The sequence below is a fragment of the Heteronotia binoei genome, chromosome 4, assembly GCF_032191835.1.
Source record: "Heteronotia binoei isolate CCM8104 ecotype False Entrance Well chromosome 4, APGP_CSIRO_Hbin_v1, whole genome shotgun sequence".
NCBI lineage: Eukaryota > Metazoa > Chordata > Lepidosauria > Squamata > Gekkonidae > Heteronotia > Heteronotia binoei.
In genome coordinates, this window is record NC_083226.1 from 152,458,786 (window position 1) to 152,485,582 (window position 26,797).

Sequence of the window (26,797 nt, forward strand, 5' to 3'; positions counted from 1 at the left end):
GGACTATTAAATATTAATATAAATAATAGTAAAGAAGTAGGAAACGTTAGGAAAAATAAATTTTAATCTAGAAACAGTGCTGTTTTGAGGAGATTTCTAAAATATTACAGAGTACAGATAAAATCTTGGTTCCAAGTGTATGCAATACTACTGCTATTAAATTTTACTGAAAGTGTATGTGAATTTAATTTGAAACTATTAGGAAATGCACATGCTGAATTCTTTATATGAAGTCCTGTATGCTCATGGAGAATTTCAGATTTTAGAACAAATATTTCAGAAACTTAAAACATGTAGGCAATGAAGACAAAATGTTCTGTAGTGTCAGTAATCCATTTTTATTACTAGTAAGTATTATAAAGGGCTGGGTAAGATCTGCAAACTCTGCAGATGGGTATTTCTCACCTCCTGCAGCTCCCCCCATGCTACCTGAAAAACTGTCCTTGATGGTCAGAAGCACATCCCACCAAGTTCAGTGAGTCTGTTGTCAAATATTTATAGATTGCATCCTTAATTTTTGTCCTTTTGGCAATGAAATAAAAGATACTGAAACATGGTGTCTGAAACTGCATCAAAAACTTTAGTAAACTCAGTTCAAAGTGCAGAAATCCCCTTCTTTGTGCTTGTTTATCCATCTGATCAAAGCAGAAGGCTTCACTTTTTAAAAATAAAAGATTAACTTTAAAAGAAATTATTTGTTAATATAGTTGTCTTTATACTTATCAACCTTTCCTGATGTTGGTGTTACATAAATGTAACTAGATAATATTTTCTACAGAGGATTGTAAAAAGACATCCCTTTCTACTGGAAGTTTTAAAATTTTGGAAGCTTTAGAAATGAGGACAGAGGCTTTCATTTGAACTCTGTCAATTAGGGGAACTGGAGAGAGCAGAGCAACCAGAGTAATAGCCTTTTGTGAGTTACTCTGTTTTCTTTCAGTGAAGGTTTTAATTGCTGCTTATTAAAGGAAAATAAAAAATAACTAGTGTAGCTTTTCAGGTTCCTTTTAAAAATCTGCATTAGAGTTTCTTCCTTGGGTCACAGCTGTTTGGGTCTCTGGCTGGATGACCGTTGTTAAAGATTAGATGAGTCTTGTGTAGATCACTAGATATTGAAAACTTTTCATAGGTTCCATAGATATATTTTAAACTGATTTCATTAAAATTTTACTTACATTTCATGATTACATTTTCAGACGTGTTCCTTTGCTTCATTTCTAACTTGCTGTCTATGAAAGCAAACTGGCAAGAGAGTTCAGAGTAACCTTCTCTAACCCCTCCAAATTTTTCCAAAATAACTTGAATACAAGAAAAGGATAGTTACTGAAACTGAATTACATGCTGGTATAAATATTTACTTTCTTCTGCAGAAAGTACAAGCCATTTTTGTGACCTTCTGAAGGCTTAATTCAGTGTTCCTTGGTAAGATCTTGAGATGCAGTGATTATGCACAGATGTCAGGAAATAGCTTATTCCTTTGGAACCAAACTAGAAGGGGGATATCAGTTCTGTGAGAAACAAAGTAGTTTTCTAGTGACCTCAGGTGACTTGGCAGATTGTTCTAGTGAAGTTACTAAATGGATTACCTGAGAGAGCCTTTCAAACAAGTAAAAAAATAACTACACAAGAACGTTGTTTTTTTCTAATTCTGGCTGTTTTCTTCTTTGTGTGGAAGGCTACATCTGTCCCAAATTTTTCCTATATGGGGGCAAGACTGTGCAATTATCTTTCTCATCATCTCACCATTAATCCACAAAGTGGCAACTTTAGACAGTTACTGCTTCACAGGTCAGTACCTAACCTTTTTTTCCCCTCCGAGGAGAAACTATCCTGCTTGAAATTGGTTGTTTTCTTATTCAGTGCTTACAATCTGCTAAATATTTTAATTATCTTGGTTTTTTTGCTTATTCTAGTGCTGTAAAGTAGTTCTGCTGCATTAGATACATTGGTGTGAGCCCCTGTTGTACCTCAGTATAACAGGTGGTATAAGTGTGCAACTTATATGGGGAAACCATAGCTAGCTTTTACTTAGGACCAGGTGCATTGACTGACAAAAGCTACTGAGGAAAAATCAGCATGGATTCAGTAAAGAAAGATGTTGTCTAACCTTTTAGAGTTCTTTGAGGGGGTGAACAAACATGGACAAGGATGACCCATTAAATGTTGTTTAGACTTCCAAAAAGCTTTATAGCAATCAAGGGATAAGAGGACAAGTCATCTTATAGATTAAAAACTGATTAACAGTAAATAGAGTCAGTATACATGGGTGGTTTTCACAGTGGAATGTGGTAAGCATTGGGGTACTGCAGGGATTGGTACTAGATCCGGTGCTTTTTAACTTGTTCATTAATGATTTGGAGCTGGGAGTGAGCAGTGAAGTGGCTAAGTTTGCAGATAACACTGAGTTGTTCAGAGCAGTGAGAACCAGGGAAGACACTGAGGAGCTCCTGAGGGATCTGTTGAGGCTGGGCGAGTGGGCATCAATGCAGAAAATGAGGTTCAACGTGGGCAAGAGCAAAGTAATGCACATTGGAGCCAAAAATCCTAGCTATAAATATACGTCCAACTGACAATAACTGACCAGGAAGTCATGCTTGAAGTCATGATAGATAACTCACTGAAGTTGTCAACTCAGTGTATGACTGCAATAAAAAAGGCAAATACTATGCTAGGAATTAGGTATTAAGAATGGGAATGAAAACTAATTAGCCAGTATCACAGTGCCTCTGAATAAATCTATGGTGCTGCCTCACCTGGAATAGAGTGAGTGCAGTTCTGGTCATGATGGATGGATGATGGAGAAACATCTACTCCGGGGTGACATGATAGAGGTTTACAAGATAATGCATGGGATGGAGAAAGTAGAGAAAGAAGTACTTTTCTCCCTTTCTCACAATACAAGAACTCGTGGGCATTCAATGAAATTGCTGAGCAGTCAGGTTAAAACGGATAGAAGGAAGTACTTCTTCACCCAAAGGGTGATTAACATGTGGAATTCACTGCCACAGGAGGTGGTGGCGGCTACAAGCATAGCCAGCTTCAAGAGGGGGTTAGATAAAAATATGGAGCAGAGGTCCATCAGTGGCTATTAGCCACAGTATGTGTGTGTTTATGTGTTTGTGTGTGTGTGTGTGTATGTATATATAAATATATTGGCCACTGTGTGACACAGATTGTGTTGGACTGGATGGGCCATTGGCCTGATCTAACATGGCTTCTCTTATGTTCTTATGATGGATGATAGATAGATGGATGGATGACAGATAGACAGATAGAGCGAGCTTTGGAAAACGTGTAGGGCAGAGCAACTAAAATTATTAAGACAATGGAACACTTTCCCTATCAAGAAAGGTTAAAGAGGTTAGGGCTCTTTAGCATGGAGAAATGACAGTTGAGGGATGATATGATAGAGGTTTACAAAATTATGCATGGGTAGAAAAGGTAGAAAAAGAAGTACTTTTCTCCCTTTCTCACAATACAAGAACTCATGGGCATGCAATGATATTAATGAGCAGTTGTCTTAGAACAGATTAAAAGGAAGTACTTCTTCACCCAAAGAATAATAAACACGTGGAATTCAGTACCACAGGAGGTGGTGGTGGATACAAGCATAGTCAGTGTGAAGAGGGGATTAGATAAACATATGCAGCAGTATCCATGGGTAGCTATTAGCCACAAGATACAGATGGAATGTGATTTCTAGTGCAGTGATGCTATGTATTCTTGATGCCTGGGAGGGCTTCTGGAGTTCTGGCCCCAGTGGTCGATCTCCTGATGTTACCTGGGTTTTGGCCACTGTGTGACAAAAAGCGTTGGACTGGATGGACCATTGGCCTGATCCAGTATGGCTTCTCTTATGTTCTTTATTCATTCGGATCCGGAGAATTCAGGACAGTATAGATTTTACCTTCAGTTATTTAGATGTAGATTAATGTAGGAAATAGTGACAGTCCAAAAGTAACCTTCCCAGCTGAAAAGAAAGTTGAATTAAATTCTTTTTGTGTAAAACTCAGCATTCCATCCCTTGTTTCATATGGTTTGTGATGCTTTCACTGGCACTCATGATAATAGGGAAGGCTTGTGTATGCACTTGCCTGTTCTAGCAGCCATGCTGCTTAGTTGGGTACGTAATTATTTCCCTCATATACCATCCCATTTTAATACACACTTTGTTTGTAACCCCATATCACGTTTTAACACACTATTGCCTTGTGTAAAACTAGAACTGATCAACATTGCAAAATAAATGGTTGATTCAAATGGGTCTTTTGGGGTTTTTTAGGTGTCGGAAAGAGTATGAAAATAGAGATGAAGCAGCCAAAGGTGATGAAGCTGTACGGAAAAGATTTCATGCATTTGTGCTATTTTTAGCTGAACTCTATCTTAACCTAGAGGTAAGTTGTTCTTCATATTATTCCCAATATGGTGTTGGTAGGGTGGTTGCAGGATAGAAGCAGGAATTTTAGTTAAATGGGAGGTGCAAAGCGTGCACTGTAAGTTAATGTAGAACAATCAACATTTATCTAAAGTGTATCTAATGTATAGTGTTTGTTTATTACATAATGTTATTTATTATTATCTAATTTTAATTTTAAAATACTTGTCATATACAAAGTGATGGCCCAGAAAACGAGGTGGGGGCTGTTTTCAGCTTTTCCATTGGGAAATGTGAGAAATCTGGGGGAGCACTGAAATTGCCTAAGAGCTTCCTGACCCACTGGTACAAATTGTCGTTGTTATTTGAAGTAACGGGATTTCTTGCCCTCATAGTATTGTTATGGTTAGGTCAAGGTTCATGCCTTACTGCAGGGGTGGCTAACGGTAGCTCTCCAGATGTTTTTGCCTACAACTCCCATCATCCCCAGCCATTGGCCATGCTGGCTGAGGCTGATGGGAGTTGTAGGTAAAAAAAATATCTGGAGAGCTACCGTTGGCCACCCCAGCCTTACTGTATGATAGGGGTTGGGTTTTGTCAGATATGTCAGATGCTCATCACAGACCTGACTGACAGTTACATTAGCTCCTGTGGATGGAAAAAGGTATTTAGTGTGTAATTGTATTCTTGTTCTTTGCTGTTCTTGCCAATAACCCATTTCTCTGGGCTTGACAAGAGCCTCCAAGGATATCCTTTATATAAACTTTGCACAAGGTTTTAAGTATTGAATTTTGAATTAATGTTATATGCTGCATACTACATTTTTGTATGTTTGAAAGGTTTTGTGTTATGGTTTTAACTTTGGAACAGGTTTCTCTCTCTTAAATTATGGGGTCCTTGCCAGTCATCCCCCCTTACTGAACCCAGTGGAGTCCTAGGAAAGGTTTCTATACTCCAAAAATTTCCTAACAGTATTACATATTAATATTTTAAAACCTTTGACAGCAGTCTATCTTGCCATGCATATAAGTTGAGAAGTGTTTGTAATAGCCCATAGAGGCAGTGTGCAATGTTGTAGAATGGACTGGACTTACCATATCAAATGTAGACTTGTTTGGTATGCATATCCCTATAAATACATTACTGGAATATTTTTTGTACATGCACACCCCACAAAGAAGTTTTACTGCTGATGGAACCAATTTATTTGTTTTGCTTCTTTTTGAGACTCCTTATATGTAACACCTGTAATGGCAACTCTCAGTAATGTTCTGAGATGAAGCAGTGTGTTATGCTGCCACCTTGCCTTCCTTAACATTTTCTATTTACTTTTCACTGCCACCAAAGGCTCTTGCCTTAGAATTCTTAGTTGGACCCAAAGAACAGGATGACTTAGTCAGGAGAATGACAGAACAGTCAATGTATGGGGTGGCTTTGAGGTAAAAGAGGATCCTTTACTCAAAATAAAACAGTTGTTTTCTTTTAAAGGTCAAAAGACATTATTTAGAAGGATAACAGCATAATAGTTTCTGTATGGTACATACAAATAATGGTTAAAATAGGTACAGTTTTCCTTTCTCTGAAGTTCCTCAAATAGAATTAGCCACAAGGGCTTATTTTCCTCACAGATTTCTCTCACACTGTACAGCACTTCACTTAGTCTTTACTCAGCTGTCTTAGAATCATAGCTGGAAGGGATCCCCCAGGGTCATCTAGTCCAGCCTACTGCACAATGAAGGAAATTCACGAATACCTCCCCCTAAATTTACAGGAAGAAGAAGAAGAAGATATCGGACTGATATCCTGCCCTCCACTCCAAAGAGTCTCAGAGCGACTCACAATGTCCTTTACCTTCTTCCCCCACAACAGACATCCTGTGAGGTGGGTGGGGCTGGAGAGGGCTCTCACAGCAGCTGCCCTTTCAAGGACAACCTCTGCCAAAGCTATGGCTGACCCAAGGCCATGCTAGCAGGTGCAAGTGGAGGAGTGGGGAATCAAACCCGGTTCTCCCAGATAAGAGTCCGCACACTTAACCACTACACCAAACTGGCTCTCAGATGGCCATCTCAGCCTCTGTTTAAAAACCTCCAAGGAAGGTTCCCTCACTCATACACACTAAATTAACTCAGTCAACTCCACCCCTTAGGGCAGGGGTCCTCAAACTTTTTAAATAGGGGGCCAGTTCACTGTCCCTCAGACTGTTGGAGGGCCGGACTGCCGTTACTGTACAAGGCCGCGGGCCGTCAGTTCTCCGTCTTCTGCATCTCTCTCCCTTCCCCACACCACACACTCCGGCCTGGGAACTCACCTCACCTCGGTATCACCTCACACTCTGTCTCCGCCGCCTCAGCCCAGTGCCGGAAGTGTGCGTTGCTAACGCAAGTTTAGGTCGAACGTCACTTCCGGTCTGATTTTGCCATAACCCTGCGGGCCGCATAAACGTCCTCAATGGGCCGCATCTGGCCCGCGGGCCGTAGTTTGAGGACCCCTGCCTTAGGGTATAACTACCATCCAGTCATAACAATTTCAATCATCCGTCCAGCCCCCCTTTTAACAGGAAGGAGGGAGAGAGAGAGTATGCCTAAAATATTTGCCTAGTAAAACAGCTGTCTGGGGATTCCGATGTCCAGGCAATTGCCTGGGATCGCCACCTAATGTTCAGTGTGTTGGACAAGACAGATTTTACAGAAAGAGAGGCAAACAAGACAGACAGTGGCTTCACCTCAGAAACTATTTATTGAGTCTTGAAAACCATAATGCAGAAACATTCAAACATAACTTTCTAGTATGCAGCATGGAGAATTAAATACCCAAATAGAGTGCACTGTAGTTCTATAGAGAATATATCCTGATTGCTGTGGCAAGACCCATAAAGAGAGCCGTTGGCCCAGAACAACACTGAACATAGAAATTATCACCAATAAATACCTTTTGCAATCCATAGAAACCAATTGCTGTCAATTTAGGCCTGTGACAAACATTGAATGAACTTGACAAATCCCAACCCCTCATACACAGCAGACATGAACTTTGCCTGTACTTAATGTAGTATCCAGGGCTTTGTTTGCAGAAAAAGCCCCGCAGGAACTGCATATTAGGCCATACCCCCTAACATCATACCAGCCGGAACTGCACTCCTACTCAAAAAAAGCCCTAGTATGAGGCCAAGAAGCCCCAGACTACTATGGTGCCTCTCTACGTGCTAATCTGTATGTCATCAGTGGGTCAGAAAGCTCCAGAAATGCATCATGTCAAAGATATCTAAGGTGCCTGGTAATCTATGTTTAGGCGTATAGACTGGCACCATGAACTCAGAAAAATATAAACTGCTTTCTAGGATGGAGTGCATCAGAAAATTCACTCTTGCTTGGAAAAATACAACACTTAGCCAGACTGCAAAACATTATGGGATGCTAAGCCAAAGAACCAATAGACCAGAGCTAATTCGACATGGCTAAGAGAGACCAGGGCACAGTCTCACTTAACAATAAATTCCCTAACACACCACATTTGGGGTTGAGCCTTTAACTGCCATTCAAATGATAGTGAGCATAAAGCTTGCTTGCTTGCTGCGAATCGGAAATCTCCATTAAAGTTTTTTATTTATTTTTAATTAATCTAATGCTGACAATGGGAAGTTCTGCCAATAATAAGGCATCCTCAGAAACTGCATTCACGGGAGACCCCTGAATTGTCTTGGGCTCTAATAAATGCCATGAACTTGTTTGATTGCAGTATCTCCCTCATTTATAAAACAACTCTTTCAATTGATAGGTTAAATGGTCAATAAGATAAACTTTATAAATATAGCAATAGCACACTTCATTTTTAAAATTTTATTTTCTTACTGCTGTGGTGTTATGGGAGGTGTGACTTGTGTTGAGTATCTCTAGATACAAGCTTTAATAACCTGCAGTATTTTTAAACATTTTCTAAAGTCAAAGTGACCTAATCCAGTGCTTCTAAAGTTGTAAGAATAGTTTACAGAATTGAGGAGCTTGCTTAATTGCTTATAAATATTTGGATTTAATATATGTATATATTTACAGGTTAAAGGAACTAAAGGTCAGCTAACAAGAGCAGAAATTCTTCAGACTGGACTTCACGAATTGTTAAACACACTTTTTTCTAATCCTGTGGACAACAATTTGATCTGTGCAGTAAAGCTACTGAAAGTACGATGGTTTCATTGTTTATTCTCTATCTTTTAATCCTTTTTAAGAACCCTTTTTAAAGATAAAAATTATTTCAGAAAAAATTACAATATATTTGAGTCACTTTTTTCATTTCGGAACACTCTCAATTACAAAAAAGAAAAATTACAATATTACAGCTGCATATTTAAAGTTCATTAATATAGCAGTTAACACTCAGTCTTGACTAGTTACTCATTTCTGTTATCCTAATATGTATATTACATAATGCACACATATATGTGTGTGTATGTATCATGTTTAATGTAAAAGTGACACACAATTATACATTAATTGTGCCATTTACACAGGAACTCTGATGTTTCAGATTGTTTTTATAAATATTCAGTTTTTATATTGTGTCCACAGCAGGTAAGAGTGGTGGAACTGGACTAGTAGGGGGTGAGGATGTTCAAATTTTCGCTCATTGGTTTAAGCTCTGTGTCTACATTAAGGATAGGCATGAACTGGAAAATGTGGTTTGAATCACAAGCCAAACCTTAATTCATGTCCCCATGAACCTCATTAAAAGGGATCACAGTCCCTTTAAATGAGGTTTGCAGAAAGCCCAAATAAAAGCTGAGTGCTGAGGTGCAGCTTCCTCCTTGATGCTCAGCAGTTTCAGGCTTTCTTTTATAGTAACTTTTAAAAGACTGCAAAAGAGCCACCCCCCCCCCCAAAAAAAAAACCCACATCTGAGCTGCAGGAGGGCAGTTCCCCACTGCTCAGCTGTTTGGCTTTTTTGTGCCAATCACTTTAAAGGAACTGTACAAGATATTGCGAAAAAACACCTTTAAAGGGACTGCACAAGAAAGTGAAACAGCTGATCAGGGAGAGCACCTCCCTGCCACTTTTTCAGGGTTTTTTGTCCTTTAAAGGGACTGCATAAAAGAGCCCCAAAACCAGCAGAGAGGCAGGGAGGTGATTCCCGCTACTCAGCTGCTTTTGTGGCTTTCAAGAGGGATCGAAATCAAGAGTTTAAAGGGACTTGGAGTCTCTTTAAACCCCTGCTTTCTTCTCTATCCATGAACTACCACAAACTGTTTTAAAGGTTCACGAAAGTTCATGGCAGTAGACCCATCACAAAGTTTGGTTCATGAACCACAAACAAGGCAAAATTCATGATAAATTTTGTTTCATGGTTTGGTTTGTGCCCAGCCCTAGTCTACATTGTGTCATGATCTCTGACTAATCTGCTTTCAAATAGAATTGTGAGAATAAAATGGGATGGTCCCATATATGCTGTCTTTAGCTTCTTATAGGGCGGGTGGTAAACAATAATTAATAATAATAATTTTTAATTTATATCCCGCCCTCCCCGCCAAAGCAGGCTCAGAGCGGCTTACATAGAATAAAATACAAATATTACAACGATGTAATAATAAAATACCCCTATTACATCATAATTCTATTTCTTAATTAAATATACTATTACATTTAAAACCAACAGTTAAAACTAACAATTTAAACCACAGATTAGTTTGGTGCTACAATCTTGATATAACAGTTTTTATATGACAGCAACATTCCACATTAAAAAGCCAGCTAGAAGAGGGTGGTCTTGCAGGCCCAGCGGAACCGGTTAAGCTTCCGCAAGGCCCGTACCTCTTCTGGCAACTGATTCCACCAGTGGGGCGCTGTAATCGAGAAGGCCCTCTCCCTTGTCACTTTCAACTTGGCCTCCTTCGGCCCAGGGATCGTCAGCAGATTTTGCGTATGGGGAAAGACAGTCCCTAAGGTAGGCGATTCCTTGGCCATATAGGGCTTTAACGGTAATAACCAGCACCTTGTAACAAATCCGGTACACAATTGGCAGCCAGTGCAGTTCCCATAGCCTAGGCTGCATATGCTCCCACTTAGGGAGTCCCAACAACAGTCTGGCTGCTGCATTTTGCACTAGCTGCAGTTTCTGGGTTCGGCACAGGGGAGCACCATGTAGAGGGCATTACAGTAGTTTAACCTCAAGGTGACCGTTGCATGGATCACTGTTGCCAGGTCATCACGCTCCAGGAAGGGAGCCAACTGCCTCGCCCACCTAAGATGAAAAAAGGCGGATTTAGCAGTGGCTGCTATCTGGGCCTCCATTGATAAAGAAGGCTCCAGTAGTACCCCCAGGCTGCGCGCTGTTTCCAGTGGCGCACCATCAAAAACTGGTAGGGGAATTTCCCTTCCTAGGCCGCCACGGATCAGGCAAAGGACCTCTGTCTTCGCTGGATTCAACTTCAGCCTACTCAGCCTGAGCCAACCTGCCATGGCTTGTAACACCAGGTCCACATTTTCTGGGACATCGTCAGGCTGGCCGGCCATCAACAAATACAGCTGGGTGTCATCAGCAACCCAGCCCATACCTCCGGGCAATCTGGGCAAGGGGGCGCATGTTAAACAACATCGGGGAGAGAACCACCCCCTGAGGCACCCCACAATTAAGTGGGTGTCTCTGGGACAGCTCTCCCCCAGTCGCCACCCTTTGTCGCTGACCCTCAAGGAAAGAGAAAAGCCATTGCAAGTCCAGCCCCGGAATCCCTGCGTGAACTATTCCTGTATTGTACCGGTTTAAACTATTGAACAGAATCACTGAATTTAGCATGGCTGGGGGAAGGTGGTGAATGTACCTACCATTACTTAAAATTATTTTGTGGTGGAGGGTTGCTTATTTTAACACAAATTATTTGCATGGGTAAAAAGAAATAAACTTCAGTTATGGAGACTGGATCATAATTCAGTAATAGAGCATCTGCCTTGCATGCAGAAGGTCCCAGGTTCATTTCCCAGCTTCTCTATTTAAAAGGACTAGGTAGTGTGGGATATGAAAAACTTCTGCCTTGAGGCCTCACAGAGCCTAAGCCAGTCATTGTCGACAGTATTGACTTTAATAGGCCAATAGTCTGACTCAATATAAGGCTGCTTCATGTGCCCAGTTATCTAATCATAATATCTTATCGAAAGAGGACCTTAGTTTTATCACTTCTTTAGAGGAGTATTACATAATTACTTTGTTTTCCTTAGGTGGTAAAAGGTCAAGCAAAGCCTAGTTAAAAGTTATTCCTGCCATCGTTAACTTAAAATCAAGTAATGTTAGTGGGACTCTTTAAAATACATTTAATCATTAAAAAATGTATTTCAGTAGTGTCCACTAACAGTAGTGAATGTTATTTTATGACCATAATAAGTCACTTTGTAAGGGTTATGTCATGAATAGCTGCAGATTTTCTGCTATGCTTGTACCTAAATAATAGGTGGCATCAGGGCTTTTTTTGTAGAAAAAAGCCCAGGAGGAACTTATTTGCATATTAGGCCACACCCCTGACATCACCATTGTTTTACACAGGGCTTTTTTGTAGAAAAAGACAAGCAGGAACTCATTTGCATTTTAGGCCACACCACTGACACCAAGCCAGCCAGAACTGTGCGTTCCTGCTCAAAAAAAAAAAAAAGCCCCGGTTGGCATAAATACCAGAAGGATAACTAAACAGCTTCTAATTTTCTTGAGCAAGGATGATGAAAGCCATTGCTAAAAGTTCTAGCATGGCCTACTAAAAATGTACTGCTCAGGTCTGTCAGTTTCACAGTAAAAGTAAAGGATATTAGCAAGGCATAATCTGGAAGTACCTGTGAAATAGCTTTATTCTATGGTCACTGATGACAGAAATGTTATTGATTCTAATTATTTTGGAAATATCCTTACTAATAGCATACGTTCCGTAGTTGACAGGGTCAGTGCTGGAAGACTCATGGAAAGAAAAAGGAAAGACATACATGGATGACATAATACAGAAAATTGAAAATGTCGTCTTGGATGCAAATTGCAGCAGGTAGTAAGAAAATTGTTTCTTAGCTTTCAAGTATTCAGGGATTATGATAATTTCTTGCCGTTTCTTAGTTATGTAGTCAAACAACGCAAACCTTTGAGGATTGTCATCTGGAACTGGTAGCACAGCTTAGGCTAATATATTCTTCATTTAAGTAATATGGCTCTCAATCACTTAAAATACTTTGAATCATTAACTTCCTGGCTTGTAAATTACCTAATAAAAGTTCAGTGACACCATAAATGTACATATTGCAAAACCCTAAATATTGTTGAGGGACCTGTAGGATGTATAGAGAAGGGCTGTGGCTCAGTTGTAGAATATCTGTTTGGCATGCAGAAGCCCCCAAATTCAATCCTTAGCAGTTCCAGTTAAAAGGATTGAGTGGTAGGTGATGTGGAAGAAGGACCTCTATCCGGGGACCTTGGAGAGCTGCTGTTAGTCTGAATAGACAATGCTGACTTGATGTGTCAATGCTCTGATTTAGTGTAAGGGCAAAAACAATGAAAAGACCATGCAATTCCCAACAAACATACATATAAGTATATTACAATGAAGAACAGTAAGACAATATTGGTAAAGTTACAGTCCATGAATGGTGAAAAACCTTTTCAGTCCAAAACAAGGTGTTCCACAAATATAGTCCCATAGAGAGTGCTTTCCTCCTTTCTTCCACTAGCCAATGGAACTTCTCTTGAACAAGAGACAAGCTTCCAAATAAGAGAGAAGGATCCCTGAGCCTAACTTGCTAATCGAATATAAGCAGTTTCATGTCTTCCTCAAGAGCTCCATCCTTTCTCAATTAGTGTCTCAACCAAGTTTCTTTCAAACAACACGGTAGCCTCCAGCAATCACACAGAGCATAAGCTTCACCAGTATCCTTGGGCTATTTGTTCTAGTCCCATCAGCTAGTGGAAGAAAGGAGGAAAGCACTCTCTATGGGACTATATTTGTTTTGGACTGAAAAGGTTTTTCACCATTCATGGACTGTAACTTTACTAATATTGTCTTACTGTTCTACGTTGTATTATACTTATATATATGTTTGTTGTGAATTGCATGGTCTTTTCATAGTATTTGTCCTACTTAGAGACCGTGGTGCCTTGTGTTTTGTTAGCCTAATTTAGTGTAAGGCAGCTTCATGTGTAGATGGATCCCCACGCTCTTCCCTCTACCTTGAACTTTGTTAGAATATTTCAGGACAATTCGGTTTTAAATATCTATACTGCCGTAGAACTGTAATACTTAAAGTTGTGAGAAAATATGAGAATAGTGAAAATGTTAAATCAATAAAATGTGATGTGATGGTTTACCACTTAATGGATGTAGGTTGCTGACAGCAAACTGTCTTAATTCCCCGTAGTCTCCTGACAAAATTGGGCCTTCGTGGGCATAGATGATGGTGGTAAGGGTTTTTACTTCTGATTAGGCTTAATATATATTTGAAAAAGGACATGATATAGAAGTAAACAGCTGTTCCTATCTAGCCTTAAAAGCTCAGATCTTCAGAGATGTGTAGTTGTCTTTCTTTTCAACAGTCTCTATTGATGATCAGTACAAAGCTGTATCAATCAGTTGATTTAAAGTTTTTATAGTGCAATTCTAGGAACTATTATTCCAGACTAAGCTCATTGATGAACTCTGCACAGGATTGCAGAGTTGCATTTGAACTAGTAGAGCTTCCAGATTGATTTAATAAATCAAGGAATTTAAGGTAGAGTTTCAAATTGAATTCATAAGCAGCCTTAAATGACTCACCAGAGAGGTCTTCTCTGATGGTATTACAAAGCTAAGGTTAGTGTTTCATCTCTGGTGGTATGACAAAGCTAAGGTTAATGTGAATTTTAAAAACCATTATATTAGGCATGCTATTTTGAGAATATGGAATAAACACAAACCTAGGTTGTGTCCAAAAACACTCTTGTGGCTTTCTACACAAGAAGCATTCTGTAGACAAGAAATGATAAATAAATTATGATACTGTGACATATTAGATTTCTCTCAAGGGAAATGTAAAATGAAATTAAGAGATTTGATAACAGAAGGATACACTTGCCAATGTTTTTTAATGCACAAGTTTTAGAAAGGTTTAAGACATATAAAAGATCTCAGGGTTTTGAACAATCTAAAACTAAATTTGAAACAGAATTATGTACAAATGACAAATACGTTATTGCTGAAATGTATAAACTTGTTGAAATTTGAGACAGAGGATGAATGAGTGAAAGAATCTATGAAAAATGGGCTAAAAACTTTGGCTATACAAATAGAATAGGAAATATGTGGATAAAGGGTCTTAGATTAGTGTGAACTAGAGCTCATAGTTTTAAAGAGACTTTTTAATAAAATAATGTATTGATGGTATATGTCACCAGATAAATTAGCAAAAATGTATATCAGTATTTCAAATGTATATTGAAAATGTGAACAAAATGAAGGGACATTCTGTCATTTATGGTGGTCATGTAACAAAGCCAATTTTTTTTAAATATAAATACATTCATTAATCCAGAAAATCCTAGGAACTAATATTCAGTTGAAACCAGAGGTTTTTCTTTTGGGGTAATGGGCAGACAGCTAGAAAAATGTCATGGAACTTTATATATTAAGAACATAGAACATAAGAGAAGCCATGTTGGATCAGGCCAACGGCCCATCCAGTCCAACACTCTGTTTCACACAGTGGCAAAAAATTTTTTATATATACACACACACTGTGGCTAATAGCCACTGATGGACCTGTGCTCCATATTTTTATCTAAACCCCTCTTGAAGGTGGCTATACCTAGGAACTAATATTCAATTGAAACCAGAGGTTTTTCTTTTGGGGTAATAGGCAGACAGCTAGAAAAATGTCATGGAACTTTATATATTACAATGGCAGCAAGATTATTATATGCACAATAATATGCACATTATCCACAACAGAGGAATGGTTGGTAAGGATGATGGAACTTGCAGGGATGGTTAAACTTAATGTCTTTCTCTGATCAAAGAAGTATCTGCATTTATTGTTACCTGGCAACCCCTTAGAGATTTTTTTGCATGAATGGGGAAAAAAATTATGATTTGCAGATTTGATGATGGGGGGGGGGAGATTTAATAATAGCAAAAAGGAGCTCACTTTTTTAAAAACTCTAGAATAAGTGTTAAGTTTTTAATTTTGTATTTGTTGTAGAGAAAATCAGAAGCCACTTCTTTATAGTTCTTTATATTTTCCTTATCTTTTTCCTTTTTAGCTTTTTTCCCCCTTTGGTTTTGTATTTCTATTTCCTTTTTAAATATTTGTTGTTAGTTTTTATCTTTTGGTTTAAAAAATTCTTAATAAAAGTTATCAAAAAAAGAAAGTGACTCACCAGAGATTGATCCAAATAGTCAACCGTGTTGTAGTCTGAAGTAGTAGAACAAAATAGGAGTCAAGTTGCACCTTTAAGACCAACTTAGTTTTATTCAGAACGTAAGCTTTCATGTGCTCTGTAAGCACACTTCATCAGACGAGGAATCCGGTACAGTGAGCAAAGCCACACATAGCTGGTAGTCAGTGGCTCAGAATGCAAATAACTGGTAGTCAGTGGCTCAGAATGCAAACTGGTATTTGCATTCTGAGCCACTGACTACCAGCTATATGTGGCTTTGCTCACTGTACCGGATTCCTCGTCAGATGAAGTGTGCTTAGAGAGCACACGAAAGCTTACGCTCTGAATAAAACTAAATTGGTCTTAAAGGTGCACTTGACTCCTATTTTGTATCACCAGAGATTATAAGGAGTGTTTTAGTGATTGTAAGCAACATGTCAAAACTTACCTTTGTGATTTTTTGAGTGATTTTTATGTGGTGTATATATTACAGAGATGTAAAGCATATGCTTCTGAAACTTGTTGAACTGCGATCAAGCAACTGGGGAAGGGTGCATATAACTTCAACATATAGGGAAGCAACTCCAGAAAATGACCCTAACTACTTCATGGTAAGTCATCTTGCAATTTTCTTTCAGATAGATGTATTTAATTTAATTTTCCAGTTTATACTCTGCCCTATCCCGCAAGCGGGTCCTGGGCAGCTTACAACATTAAAACCTTACATAAACATTAAACAAACCACATCCAGATTAGACAATATCATAATTACAAAATTTGTAAAACTATAGAATTACAGAATTATAAAAGTAGTAGTCAACATAACTTAATCACTTAGATGGTAAGATGCTGATTTGGATGGGTGAGTGGGCGCGCTAAGTATGATAGAATGGTAAAAGTACTGATTTCATTTATCTGTAATACTTGTTTTTTAATTTTAGAATGAACCCACATTTTACACATCTGAAGGTGTGCCTTTCACTGCAGCAGATCCAGGTACATCACAGTTTCAATTTTTGGGGTGGGGGCAGATTTTTGCTTTGAATAACTTTGACTAACTACTCAACTAATCAGGTAAATTTGATAACAGTGTTACTCGCAAGTTGAATAATCTTTCCCCCCCACAATTTGCTACCATATTTTTAGCAATAATTAGAGATTTGGTTGAGAGAACTTGGAAGTACATTTGGAAAAAATCAAGTCCTTACAGGAGATGTGTGTGTTTAAAGGAATAATAAAGGCTTCAATAAATTGCATGCCACAGATGAAAATTCAAAAAAGACAAACAGTTTATAAAAGGATTCTAGCCTGAGTTAAAAAGCAAAAATTAATTAAATTATTGGCTTTCGCCACTGGAAATTTTTTATTGGAAAAATTGGGAGGGGGAGCATTTCCCTTCTGTATTTTTCTGATTTGTTTCTGGGCCTTCACATCTCTGGAGATGATAGGGGCAAGCTAAGGTAGGTGGAAAATGGAGAAGCTACAAGAGCTGTGAAGGGGAAGCAAGGTGGATGTAGCCCGGGGAGAAGAGTTCGCCAGGGATATGAGCCCTCACTTGTTTATATATAATTTCCAAGTATGAGAGTCAGTGATAGTATCTTATGATTACAATGATGGAATACTAGTTAATTTGATCTTGCTGAGCTGAAGATACTAGAATATATATATCAATATATCTAATGCTCAACATTGCTCTGTCTGTGAATTCTTAAATCCTGAGACTGGAGCCATGGTTATCTTACTACAAACCAGAAGAAAGCCCAGGATTTACAGAAAAACCTGAAATTAAACAAAACACCATGGGAGAGGGGTTAAACAACCCCCAAATAGTAGAAGCAGCACCTGTACCTTCAAGAACCTAATGCCCTGTACAATGACGGTTGTTGAGGTTGCTAGGCAATAACATTACCAGCCTTTAAAATTTAGTGTCAGTCAGTAAAAATGAGGGGGGGGGGAGGAGGGCAATGCCCTTTCCAGGCCTTGTAGGTCTCCCACTAGTATACCCTAACAATAAAGTAGCCACAGAGAAATTCAGTGACCTCAGATGACAAAGTATCTCCCCCCAATATAGTAATCCCCAATATCTGCATCTTCCACACTGTGGTGAGTTTCTGGTATAGCCTGAGTTGGTGATGAGAGAAAAAAGCTTCTGTTACATGAGTTGTACTTTTAAATCCTTCAGAGATTTGTATTACAATTCCTCCTCTTCCTTTTTTTATATAATATACCTGATATATTGGGTAGGTGACTTATATTAACGCATATTCAGCATTATTTTAAGGAAAGCAACTGGGGAAGAACAAAGTACATTGTAAGTTCAGAAAAATGGCAGTTATGAAATTTGAATGCAGCAAATGCCTAAAGAGACTTCTGAATGGTGCCAGCATATTTCAAAATTTGCCCTGATTGTTCTTCACAGTTATTGAAATGCATTCAATCAGCTATCTAGATATTGCTTATTATAGAGGATTTTTGTTATGGCTCCAACTACTAAGCTTGAGAATCTGCCATTTAATTCTGAAAGAATAACTGATAAATTTTATTGTAGATTATCAAGAGAAGTATCAAGAGCTTCTTGACAGACAAGATATGTTTCAAGGGTATGAGGAAAATGGAGCTGATTTATCAGGAGCTGGAGATCCGTAAGTTATTGGTTTAAACAGATCTCTGGGTGCTCACATAATTCAATTTAGCTTCTTTTAAAAACAGTCTTCTAACATGTTAAAGAGTGCTTTTTGTACTTTCTAAAAGGGACTCACTTGGCTTCTCCTCTTTGTTGTACTACTTAGAAGTTTCTGTGATAGAAAGTGCCTATTTTAGCTGGAAGTTTCGTCAGCTTAGCTCAACCAAATCCATTCTTCTTTGAGGCCCCAAACACGTTCTTCATCTCATAGTCAAACAACCTGTTCAAATGCATATGAATGTGTGTTCCCAATTTCTTGTGGCTCCTGTTTCACACAGTTAATTAGATGTAAATTTAGGACCAGGTGGTCAAATTTAGGTCATTTCTTCTGCTATTTGCATGCAGGTTTTAAAAATATATAATTTTCTTATTTTCCTGAGGTTGACTGGTTTTTCAAATCTTTGCTCTGTTGCAAAAAGAAGCTTATTCTGCCAGTCCGGTCTAAGAAGATTTGCAGTCCTGAAGTATGACTAAGGATCTCTGAGCAGATCCTGGGTGAATTATCTTTTGTTTGGCAAGTGCCTAGTTGGAATAGGTTCTGGCCATGACTTCTTCTGGCTTTTACTTCCTTATTTGGTCTGATACTATATGTACTTGGGAGACATGTCAGCTAGCCATTTGTCCTCCAAATACTGATAATACTTGAAAATAGCTTTACAACCCTATGAGGTAGCTTAGGCTGAGTGTGTGTGATTGGCTCAAGAGCACCCAGGAAGCTTCCATGGTACGAGTACCTGGATTTTCCAGATCCTAGTCCAACACATCAACCGCTATACCACCCTGGTTCTCAATTGATAGACCTTATGCTCCATGACTCTAACCCCCATTTAAAGCCATCTGTACTTGTGGCCATCACTAACATAAGAACATAAGAGAAGCCATGTTGGATCAGGCCAACGGCCCATCAAGTCCAACACTCTGTGTCACACAGTGGCAAAAAATGTTATATACACACATACACTGTGGCTAATAGCCACTGATGGACCTGTGCTCCATACACTGTGGCTAATAGCCACTGATGGACCTGTGCTCCATATTTTTATCTAAACCCCTCTTGAAGGTGGCTATACTTGTGGCCGCCACCACCTCCTGTGGCAGTGAATTCCACATGTTAATCACCCTTTGGGTGAAGAAGTACTTCCTTTTATCCGTCTTAACCTGTCTGCTCAGCAATTTCATCGAATGCCCACGAGTTCTTGTATTGTGAGAAAGGGAGAAAAGTACTTCTTTCTCTACTTTCTCCATTCCATGCATTATCTTGTAAACCTCTATCATGTCACCCCGCAGTCGACGTTTCTCCAAGCTAAAGAGTCCCAAGCGTTTCAACCTTTCTTCATAGGGAAAGTGCTCCAGCCCTTTAATCATTCTAGTTGCCCTTCTCTGCACCTTCTCTAAAGCTATAATATCCTTTTTGAGGTGCGGCGACCAGAACTGCACACAGTACTCCAAATGAGACCGCACCATCGATTTATACAGGGGCATTATGATACTGGCTGATTTGTTTTCAATTCCCTTCCTAATAATTCCCAGCATGGCATTGGCCTTTTTTATTGCAAACGCACACTGTCTTGACACTTTCAGTGAGTTATCTATCATGACCCCAAGATCTCTCTCTTGATCAGTCTCTGCCAGTTCACACCCCATCAACTTGTATTTGTAGCTGGGATTCTTAGCCCCAATGTGCATTACTTTGCACTTGGCCACATTGAACCGCATCTGCCACGTTGACGCCCACTCACCCAGCCTCAACAGATCCCTTTGGAGTTCCTCACAATCCTCTCTGGTTCTCACCACCCTGAACAATTTAGTGTCATCCGCAAACTTGGCCACTTCACTGCTCACTCCGAACTCTAAATCATTTATGAACAAGTTAAAAAGCATGGGACCCAGTACCGAGCCCTGCGGCACCCCACTGCTTACCGTCCTCCACTGCGAAGACTGCCCATTTATACTCACTCTCTGCTTCCTATTACTCAGCCAGTTTTTGATCCACAAGAGGACCTGTCCTTTTACTCCATGATTCTCAAGCTTTCTAAGGAGCCTTTGATGAGGAACTTTATCAAAAGCTTTCTGGAAGTCAAGGTAAACAACATCTATCGGGTCTCCTTTGTCCACATGTTTGTTCACCCCCTCAAAGAAATGCAACAGGTTAGTGAGGCAAGATCTTCCCTTGCAGAACCCATGCTGAGTCTTCCTCAATAACCCGTGTTCATCAATGTGCCTACTCATTCTGTCCTTGATAATGGTTTCTACCAACTTTCCCGGTATTGAAGTCAGACTGACTGGCCTGTAGTTTCCCGGATCTCCTCTGGCACTGAATTCCACAATTTTATTGAGTAAAGGAATATTTCCTTTTGTCTGTTCTATAGCTGTTGCCTATCAACTTTGTTAAATGCTCCCCAGCGGTCGTTTTTTAGAAAAAAAAGATGCAGGAGCTCAGTAGCATATCTCATTTGAATATGCCCCAAGATCTGTGTGCAGCAGGGAGAGAACTCCCAACTGCATGCAGACCCTGGCTGGAGGTTCAGGAGCTGTGTTCCTGTGAGCTCCTGCTGAATTCAAGCCCTGGTATCCCCAAGTTCTAGTAATTATTTAAAGGACTTATTAGCCCCCTTTCTACCTTGCAGAACTCAAGGTAGCTGACAATGTAACTAAAACTACAATCCTTTAAAATGTATAAAAGATCACAATTTAAAATGTCAATTGGGGCTTTCTCTGCCCCATGCATCATTTTATAACACCCTCTCCAAGCAAGGCAGCAAAGGACATGAAATTGTCCCCTCCCCTCACCAGCACTATGCTTGTAGAAGATGAAGGAAGAATAATTTCAACTCCTTGTTCTTCCTTACTACAGCCCTGTCCCCCATTTGGTGCTTTTCCTTCATGTGAGTCCTGCAACAATGGAATTGAGCTTTTCTGGGGTTAGAATGAATTGCAGCAGGTGAAAATGTCCCCCTATCGCCTACAGCAGGTGAAAATGCCCCCCACCATCCTGTTCCTGGCGATCCTTTCTCTCCCAGAAACATAGTTGAATAAAATAAAAATGCATTAAAACGGATGTCAAACTCATTTGTTAGGAGGGGGAAAGAGCCCCCGGGGCCTGATTAAAGCCCTGGGTGGGCTGGTTCTGACCCATGGGCCAGACATTTGACACCCCTGCATTAAAAAGTCTAACAGACCATTGCACAGCAATTACTGCAAAGTGGCATTCTGCATTCCTCCAGTCTTATCACTACAAGCAAAGCATCCATCAGTTGAAGTCTCAGAGTTCAAGGGGAATCATAGGGCCATGTAAATCCTTATTTCCTGAAATAAATCCAGCTTTATTTCTTAATTGCCATACTGCCCCTTGGGGTTGTAGCTGGCTCACTCTCTCTCGGCTTGACTTCGCGAACGAAGATTTAAGAAGGGTGCAGTAGTCCACGTCTGCTGCAGGCTCGCTGGTGGCTGACAAGACCAATACGGGACAGGCAGATCCGGCCACAGTGGCTGCAGGGAAAAGTCTGATTTGGGGTTGGTGCTGTAGCAGTGCGATTCTTCCTCAATCTCCTTTTGTCCTCAAGACCAGCTATACGTGCGTTCTCAAAGGAAGAGACAGCCTGGTGGATGGTGTGCCTCCATGCTTTGCGATCTGAGGCTAGGTCAGACCACTGGTGATGGTTGATGCTACAGGTGCCAAGGGATTTCTTCAAGGAGTCCTTGTACCTCTTCTTTGGTGCCCCTCTATTTCGATGGCCGGTGGAAAGTTCGCCATACAGAGCAATCTTGGTAAGGCGGTGGTTTTCCATCCTAGAAATATGTCCTGCCCAGCGCAGCTGCGTCTTCAACAGCAGTGCCTCGATGCTTGTAACCTCCGCCCTCTTGAGGACTTCAGTGTTGGTCACAAAGTCACTCCAGTGGATGTTGAGGATGGTGCGAAGGCAGCGCTGATGAAAGCGCTCAAGGAGTCGCAGGTGATGACGGTATAAAACCCACGATTCGGAGCCGTAGATGAGGGTTGTCATCACAACCGCTTTGTAAACATTGATCTTTGTGCCTTTTTTCAGATGCTTGTTGCTCCACACTCTTTTGTGCAGTCGGCCAAATGCATGGTTTGCCTTTGCCAGCCTGTTGTCAATCTCCTTGTCGATCTTGGCATCTGAGGAGATGATGCACCCCAGGTAGCTGAACTGCTGGACTGTCTTCAGAACTGATTCACCCACAGTGATGCAGGGAGGGTGATAATCTTCCTGGGGTGCAGGCTGGTGGAGAACTTCTGTCTTCTTCAGACTAACTTCTAGGCCGAATAGCTTGGCAGCCTCTGCAAAGCAGGACGTCATATGCTGCAGAGCTGATACCGAGTGGGAGACGAGTGCAGCATCATCAGCAAACAGTAGCTCTCGGATAAGTTTTTCCATTGTCTTGGAGTGAGCCTTTAGTCGCCTCAGGTTGAACAGGCTGCCATCAGTGCGATAGTGGATGTAGACACCATCGTCATCATCTAGATCTACTGCGGCACTTTGAAGCATCATGCTAAAGAAGATCGTAAAGAGAGTTGGCGCGAGAACGCAGCCTTGCTTTACACCTGTGCCTATTGGGAAGGGCTACCAAGAGGTCGTTGCAGTGTCTGACTTGGCCTCGCTGGTCTTCATGTAGCTGGATGATCATGCTGAGGAACCTTGGGGGACATCCTAAACGTTCCAAGATTTGCCACAGGCCTTTCCTGCTAACGGTATCGAAAGCTTTGGTAAGGTCAACAAAAGTCACATATAGACCCTTGTTCTGTTCCCTGCATTTCTCTTGGAGCTGCCTGAGAACAAATACCATGTCGGTGGTGCTCTTGTTAGCTCTGAAGCCGCACTGGCTCTCTGGGAGTACGAGGTTGCGTAGATCAGTATAGAACTTGTTCTTTTCTGCAGGATCTGCTTGAAGCGTTGGGGCATACACACTGAAGAGTTTGCATGCTGCTTGTTTTGAAGTGGGAGGCACATGGACATGATGCGATCTGAGTGACCTGTTGGCAAGTTTTCGAGTTTGGAGGCAATGGAGTTCCTGACCATGAAGCCAACGCCAGAAAGGCGGCTCTCAGCCTTTGACTTACCCAACCAGTAGAGGGTATAGCCAGCACCATGTTCTTGAAGACTACCTTCCTCAGGGAAACGGACCTCACTGAGAGCTGCTATGTCAATATTCAACCTGAGAAGTTCGTGGGCAACTAGAGCAGAGCGTCGTTCAGGGCGACCACTGTCTACTGTGTCAAGCATGGTTCTGATGTTCCAACACGCAAGCTTTAGTCTTTGCACACTTTGTGAGGCAGGTGCATGCCTTTTCTTTGTAGTTATTTTTTGACCGCAAGTAAGGATGCCCGTTGACCGCGGCTAGCCAACTGGGGTGGGGGAGACGAGCTTTGTTTAGGCCACCTTTTCTAGGCCCCTCTCCATGTGGAGCAAGCAGTGCTGTCCCTAGATAAGGCTGCTTGGTCGTTCAGGGTGCTGCTGAAAAATGCTTTCATCTCCGGGTCAGCATCAGGCGACCAATACCCTGAACCGCCTACATGCAGGATCGGGACTGCGGCTTCCAGTGGCATCTTCCACCTGCCGTTTCGCCCCTTGCCCATCGCTGCAGGACTTGGTGTGTTGTGGGTTGTGGATGTGGATATGCCCTTCAGGCCTGCGCAGAGGAATTTTTAGGTGAAGCACAGTGTGCGCGGTACTGGCTCCACCCTTTCTCCTTGGGGTCATCTGCCATGGCCCAGTAAGCCGGGACGCCGGCAGCGAGTCCTCCAGGTGGTAGGTGTTACATTAATGAGCTCTATCTGCCCGGGTTTGATGTTAGAGTTTTCCTTCTCTTGGCTGGCGAGGTTGGTGAGCCCAGCCTGCCCATCCGGTTATACCGCCGGACATTCGGTTGCACCATGACGTGGCAAACTCTGTGAGAATCGGGGGGGACCAGCGGGAAGGTGTTGCCACGGATGCAGTAATGCAGGAGAGGCCATTGCAGTGACCATCTGCCAGGCATAGCCGGACAGTGACCACGCGGCGTTCACTACACCGGGAAAGGAGAGGCTATGTATTGCGCATAGACTTTCCCTGGGGGGGACAGGATACCCCCCCCCCCAGCTGGCTCACTACTCAAAGCAGTAACTAAGTTTCCTCACCAGATAATATTTGGGAGTCTCCTTTTTATTAGAAGATCAACCAGCCATCTACAGAAACATGAATATCCAACGTTGTCAGAGATTTTGATCTTTTTGGGATAGTGGGTGGATTTGGAGCATGGATTACACTCACTCTGCACGCACCCTCAGCCACCCTCAGCCATAGTTATGTAATTCAGAAATGAATTTAGGACACCTAGGTTTGCACGCTTTCCTCAACATGTCTCCATGGTAAACTTCATTGTAATTTAAAAAAAATACTCTCCCATGTCTTGTAGCTCCCTTCTTAGGAGAGGAGAACAGTGTAAGGCACATCTGGTCCCCAGGGGGTATGCATGAAGTTTTTAAAAAGCACTCTAGCCACTACAACACACTGAACTGAAAAACTGGTGCACAGGCTCCTTCTGAGCATTTATATGGAACATCTGGTGGTAACTTTTTATAATATTTTTATCTAGACAGATAGTAGTACACAATGCTGCTGTTCTAAATCTGTACTATCTCTTTCTGGTCATTTTCAAGGCTACATCTATGCATTGAACTATGATGTTCTGTCAGATTGTGATGCCCTTATATCTACCAAAATGTACAAATACCAGTAACAATTCGATTTCTTTCATAGGTATTTCGATGATGATGACGACGAAGAGATGGACCCAGAAATCGAAGAAGCCTATGAGAAATTTTGTTTAGAATCAGAGTGCAAAAGAAAACAGTGAAACCATGCACACAGATTATTGTTTTAAGCAACCAGCATAGGTATGAATAGCGAGTAGCGAGGATGGAAAAGTCTTGTCATATCCATACCAAACAAAGGAAATTAAGTTTCTCTAAGTACGCAACTTATGCAATATAATTTTGTTAAACAGAATCTGCCAAAAAAGTGTAAACTTAAAACTCTGTAACTTAAACAATATGTATATATCATAGTTTATTTTATGTACAGTTAAATAAAGTGTTTTGGCTGGAACAAATTTTATTTGATACATGTCACATTAATATAACATATATGAGGTTTGTCTTATTAAAACAGCCACACTTCTTTTTTTGCAATTAAAAGCCCTTGAATCATAAAGTACATTTTGACTTGCTTTTTGGTATGTGTTTGTACTGCCTCTCCTTTGTATAGAGCATAGCTTTTCATCCCATACTTTTTAGGCTCCTAGAACAGTTAGCCAACCTTTTTTTACAAAACTTTTCCCAATTGTGAACATTGTAATCACTTCCGTCTGTTCCTCCCAGAAATTTTGAAAATGTGCAAGCAAACAAGGACTGTTCTCAAATGGGTGAGGTATCTGCAGAGCAATTTTTTTGCTCACTTCATGGCATTTTAAAATCAAATGTATGTTAGAGGTTCCCAAGAAGTTAAAAAAAAATCTATGTAAAGGTAACACAAGCTGTAAATATGCATGTAAATAGTGCTGTTTAATAATGCACTGTTATAACTTAGTACAATTTGTGTCACTGCAGTTAGCATCATCTACATCTTCTGGCTGTTCATTTGTTTAGCTTATTAACATCAGATTTTTGAAAATAAACTGTTTTGTTGGGTATACTTTCATCTTTCTTTTGTACATCCTTTATTTTTGTATCCTCTAATCCTATTTGCGTTTCCTTGTTCTACGCACATGAAAAAACCCCCATAAAGCACCAGTTGTTTCCGACTCTGGGGTGAAGTTACTTTCACAACATTTTAATGGCAGTCTTTTTTATGAGGTGGTTTGCCAATGCCTTCCTCAGTCATCTACACTTTCCCCCCAGCAAGCTGGGTACTCATTTTACTGACCTTGGAAGAATGGAAGGTTGAGTCAACCTTGAGCCAGCTACCTGAACTCAGCTTTCGCCGGGATCAAACCCAGGTTGTGAGCAGAGTTTGGATTGCAATACTGCAGCTTACCACTCTGCACCACGGAGCTCTTTATGCACATGAAAGGCATATATATACTTGCTGGCAAATAGTATAAGATAGCGAGGTGATATTGAAGTGAATATGCAACAGTTTAAAATGTTCCAGCTGAAATTAAAATATGTGAGAGTATGATACTCTCTATGACCTGATAACAGATATCACAATCAAAGTAGGAGTCCAGTAGAACCTATCTTTGTTGGCCTTAAAAGTGCTACTGGACTCCTACCTTGTTCTATTGCTTCAGACCAACATGGCTGCCCACCTGGATCAAACTAACGCTTACGTGCACTCCTACATGCTATCCCGTATTTAAGTTCCTTCTTTGTTTCCTGCTTA

The 26,797-nt window shown here is 40.6% G+C and overlaps 1 protein-coding gene across 1 annotated transcript in view; it reads left to right on the forward strand.

Moving 5' to 3' along the window:
* Positions 1-26,113, forward strand: part of PAIP1 (poly(A) binding protein interacting protein 1) — a 45,280-nt gene extending 19,167 nt beyond the window's left edge. The window contains exons 4-11 of the mRNA XM_060236035.1: positions 1,676-1,788; positions 4,283-4,394; positions 8,425-8,550; positions 12,274-12,380; positions 16,227-16,344; positions 16,675-16,729; positions 18,282-18,375; positions 25,175-26,113. Coding sequence (XP_060092018.1) covers positions 1,676-1,788; positions 4,283-4,394; positions 8,425-8,550; positions 12,274-12,380; positions 16,227-16,344; positions 16,675-16,729; positions 18,282-18,375; positions 25,175-25,271 — 822 coding nt within the window. The 3' untranslated portion in view covers positions 25,272-26,113. The remainder of the gene's footprint in view (positions 1-1,675; positions 1,789-4,282; positions 4,395-8,424; positions 8,551-12,273; positions 12,381-16,226; positions 16,345-16,674; positions 16,730-18,281; positions 18,376-25,174) is intronic.
* The last annotated feature ends 684 nt before the right edge of the window (positions 26,114-26,797 follow it).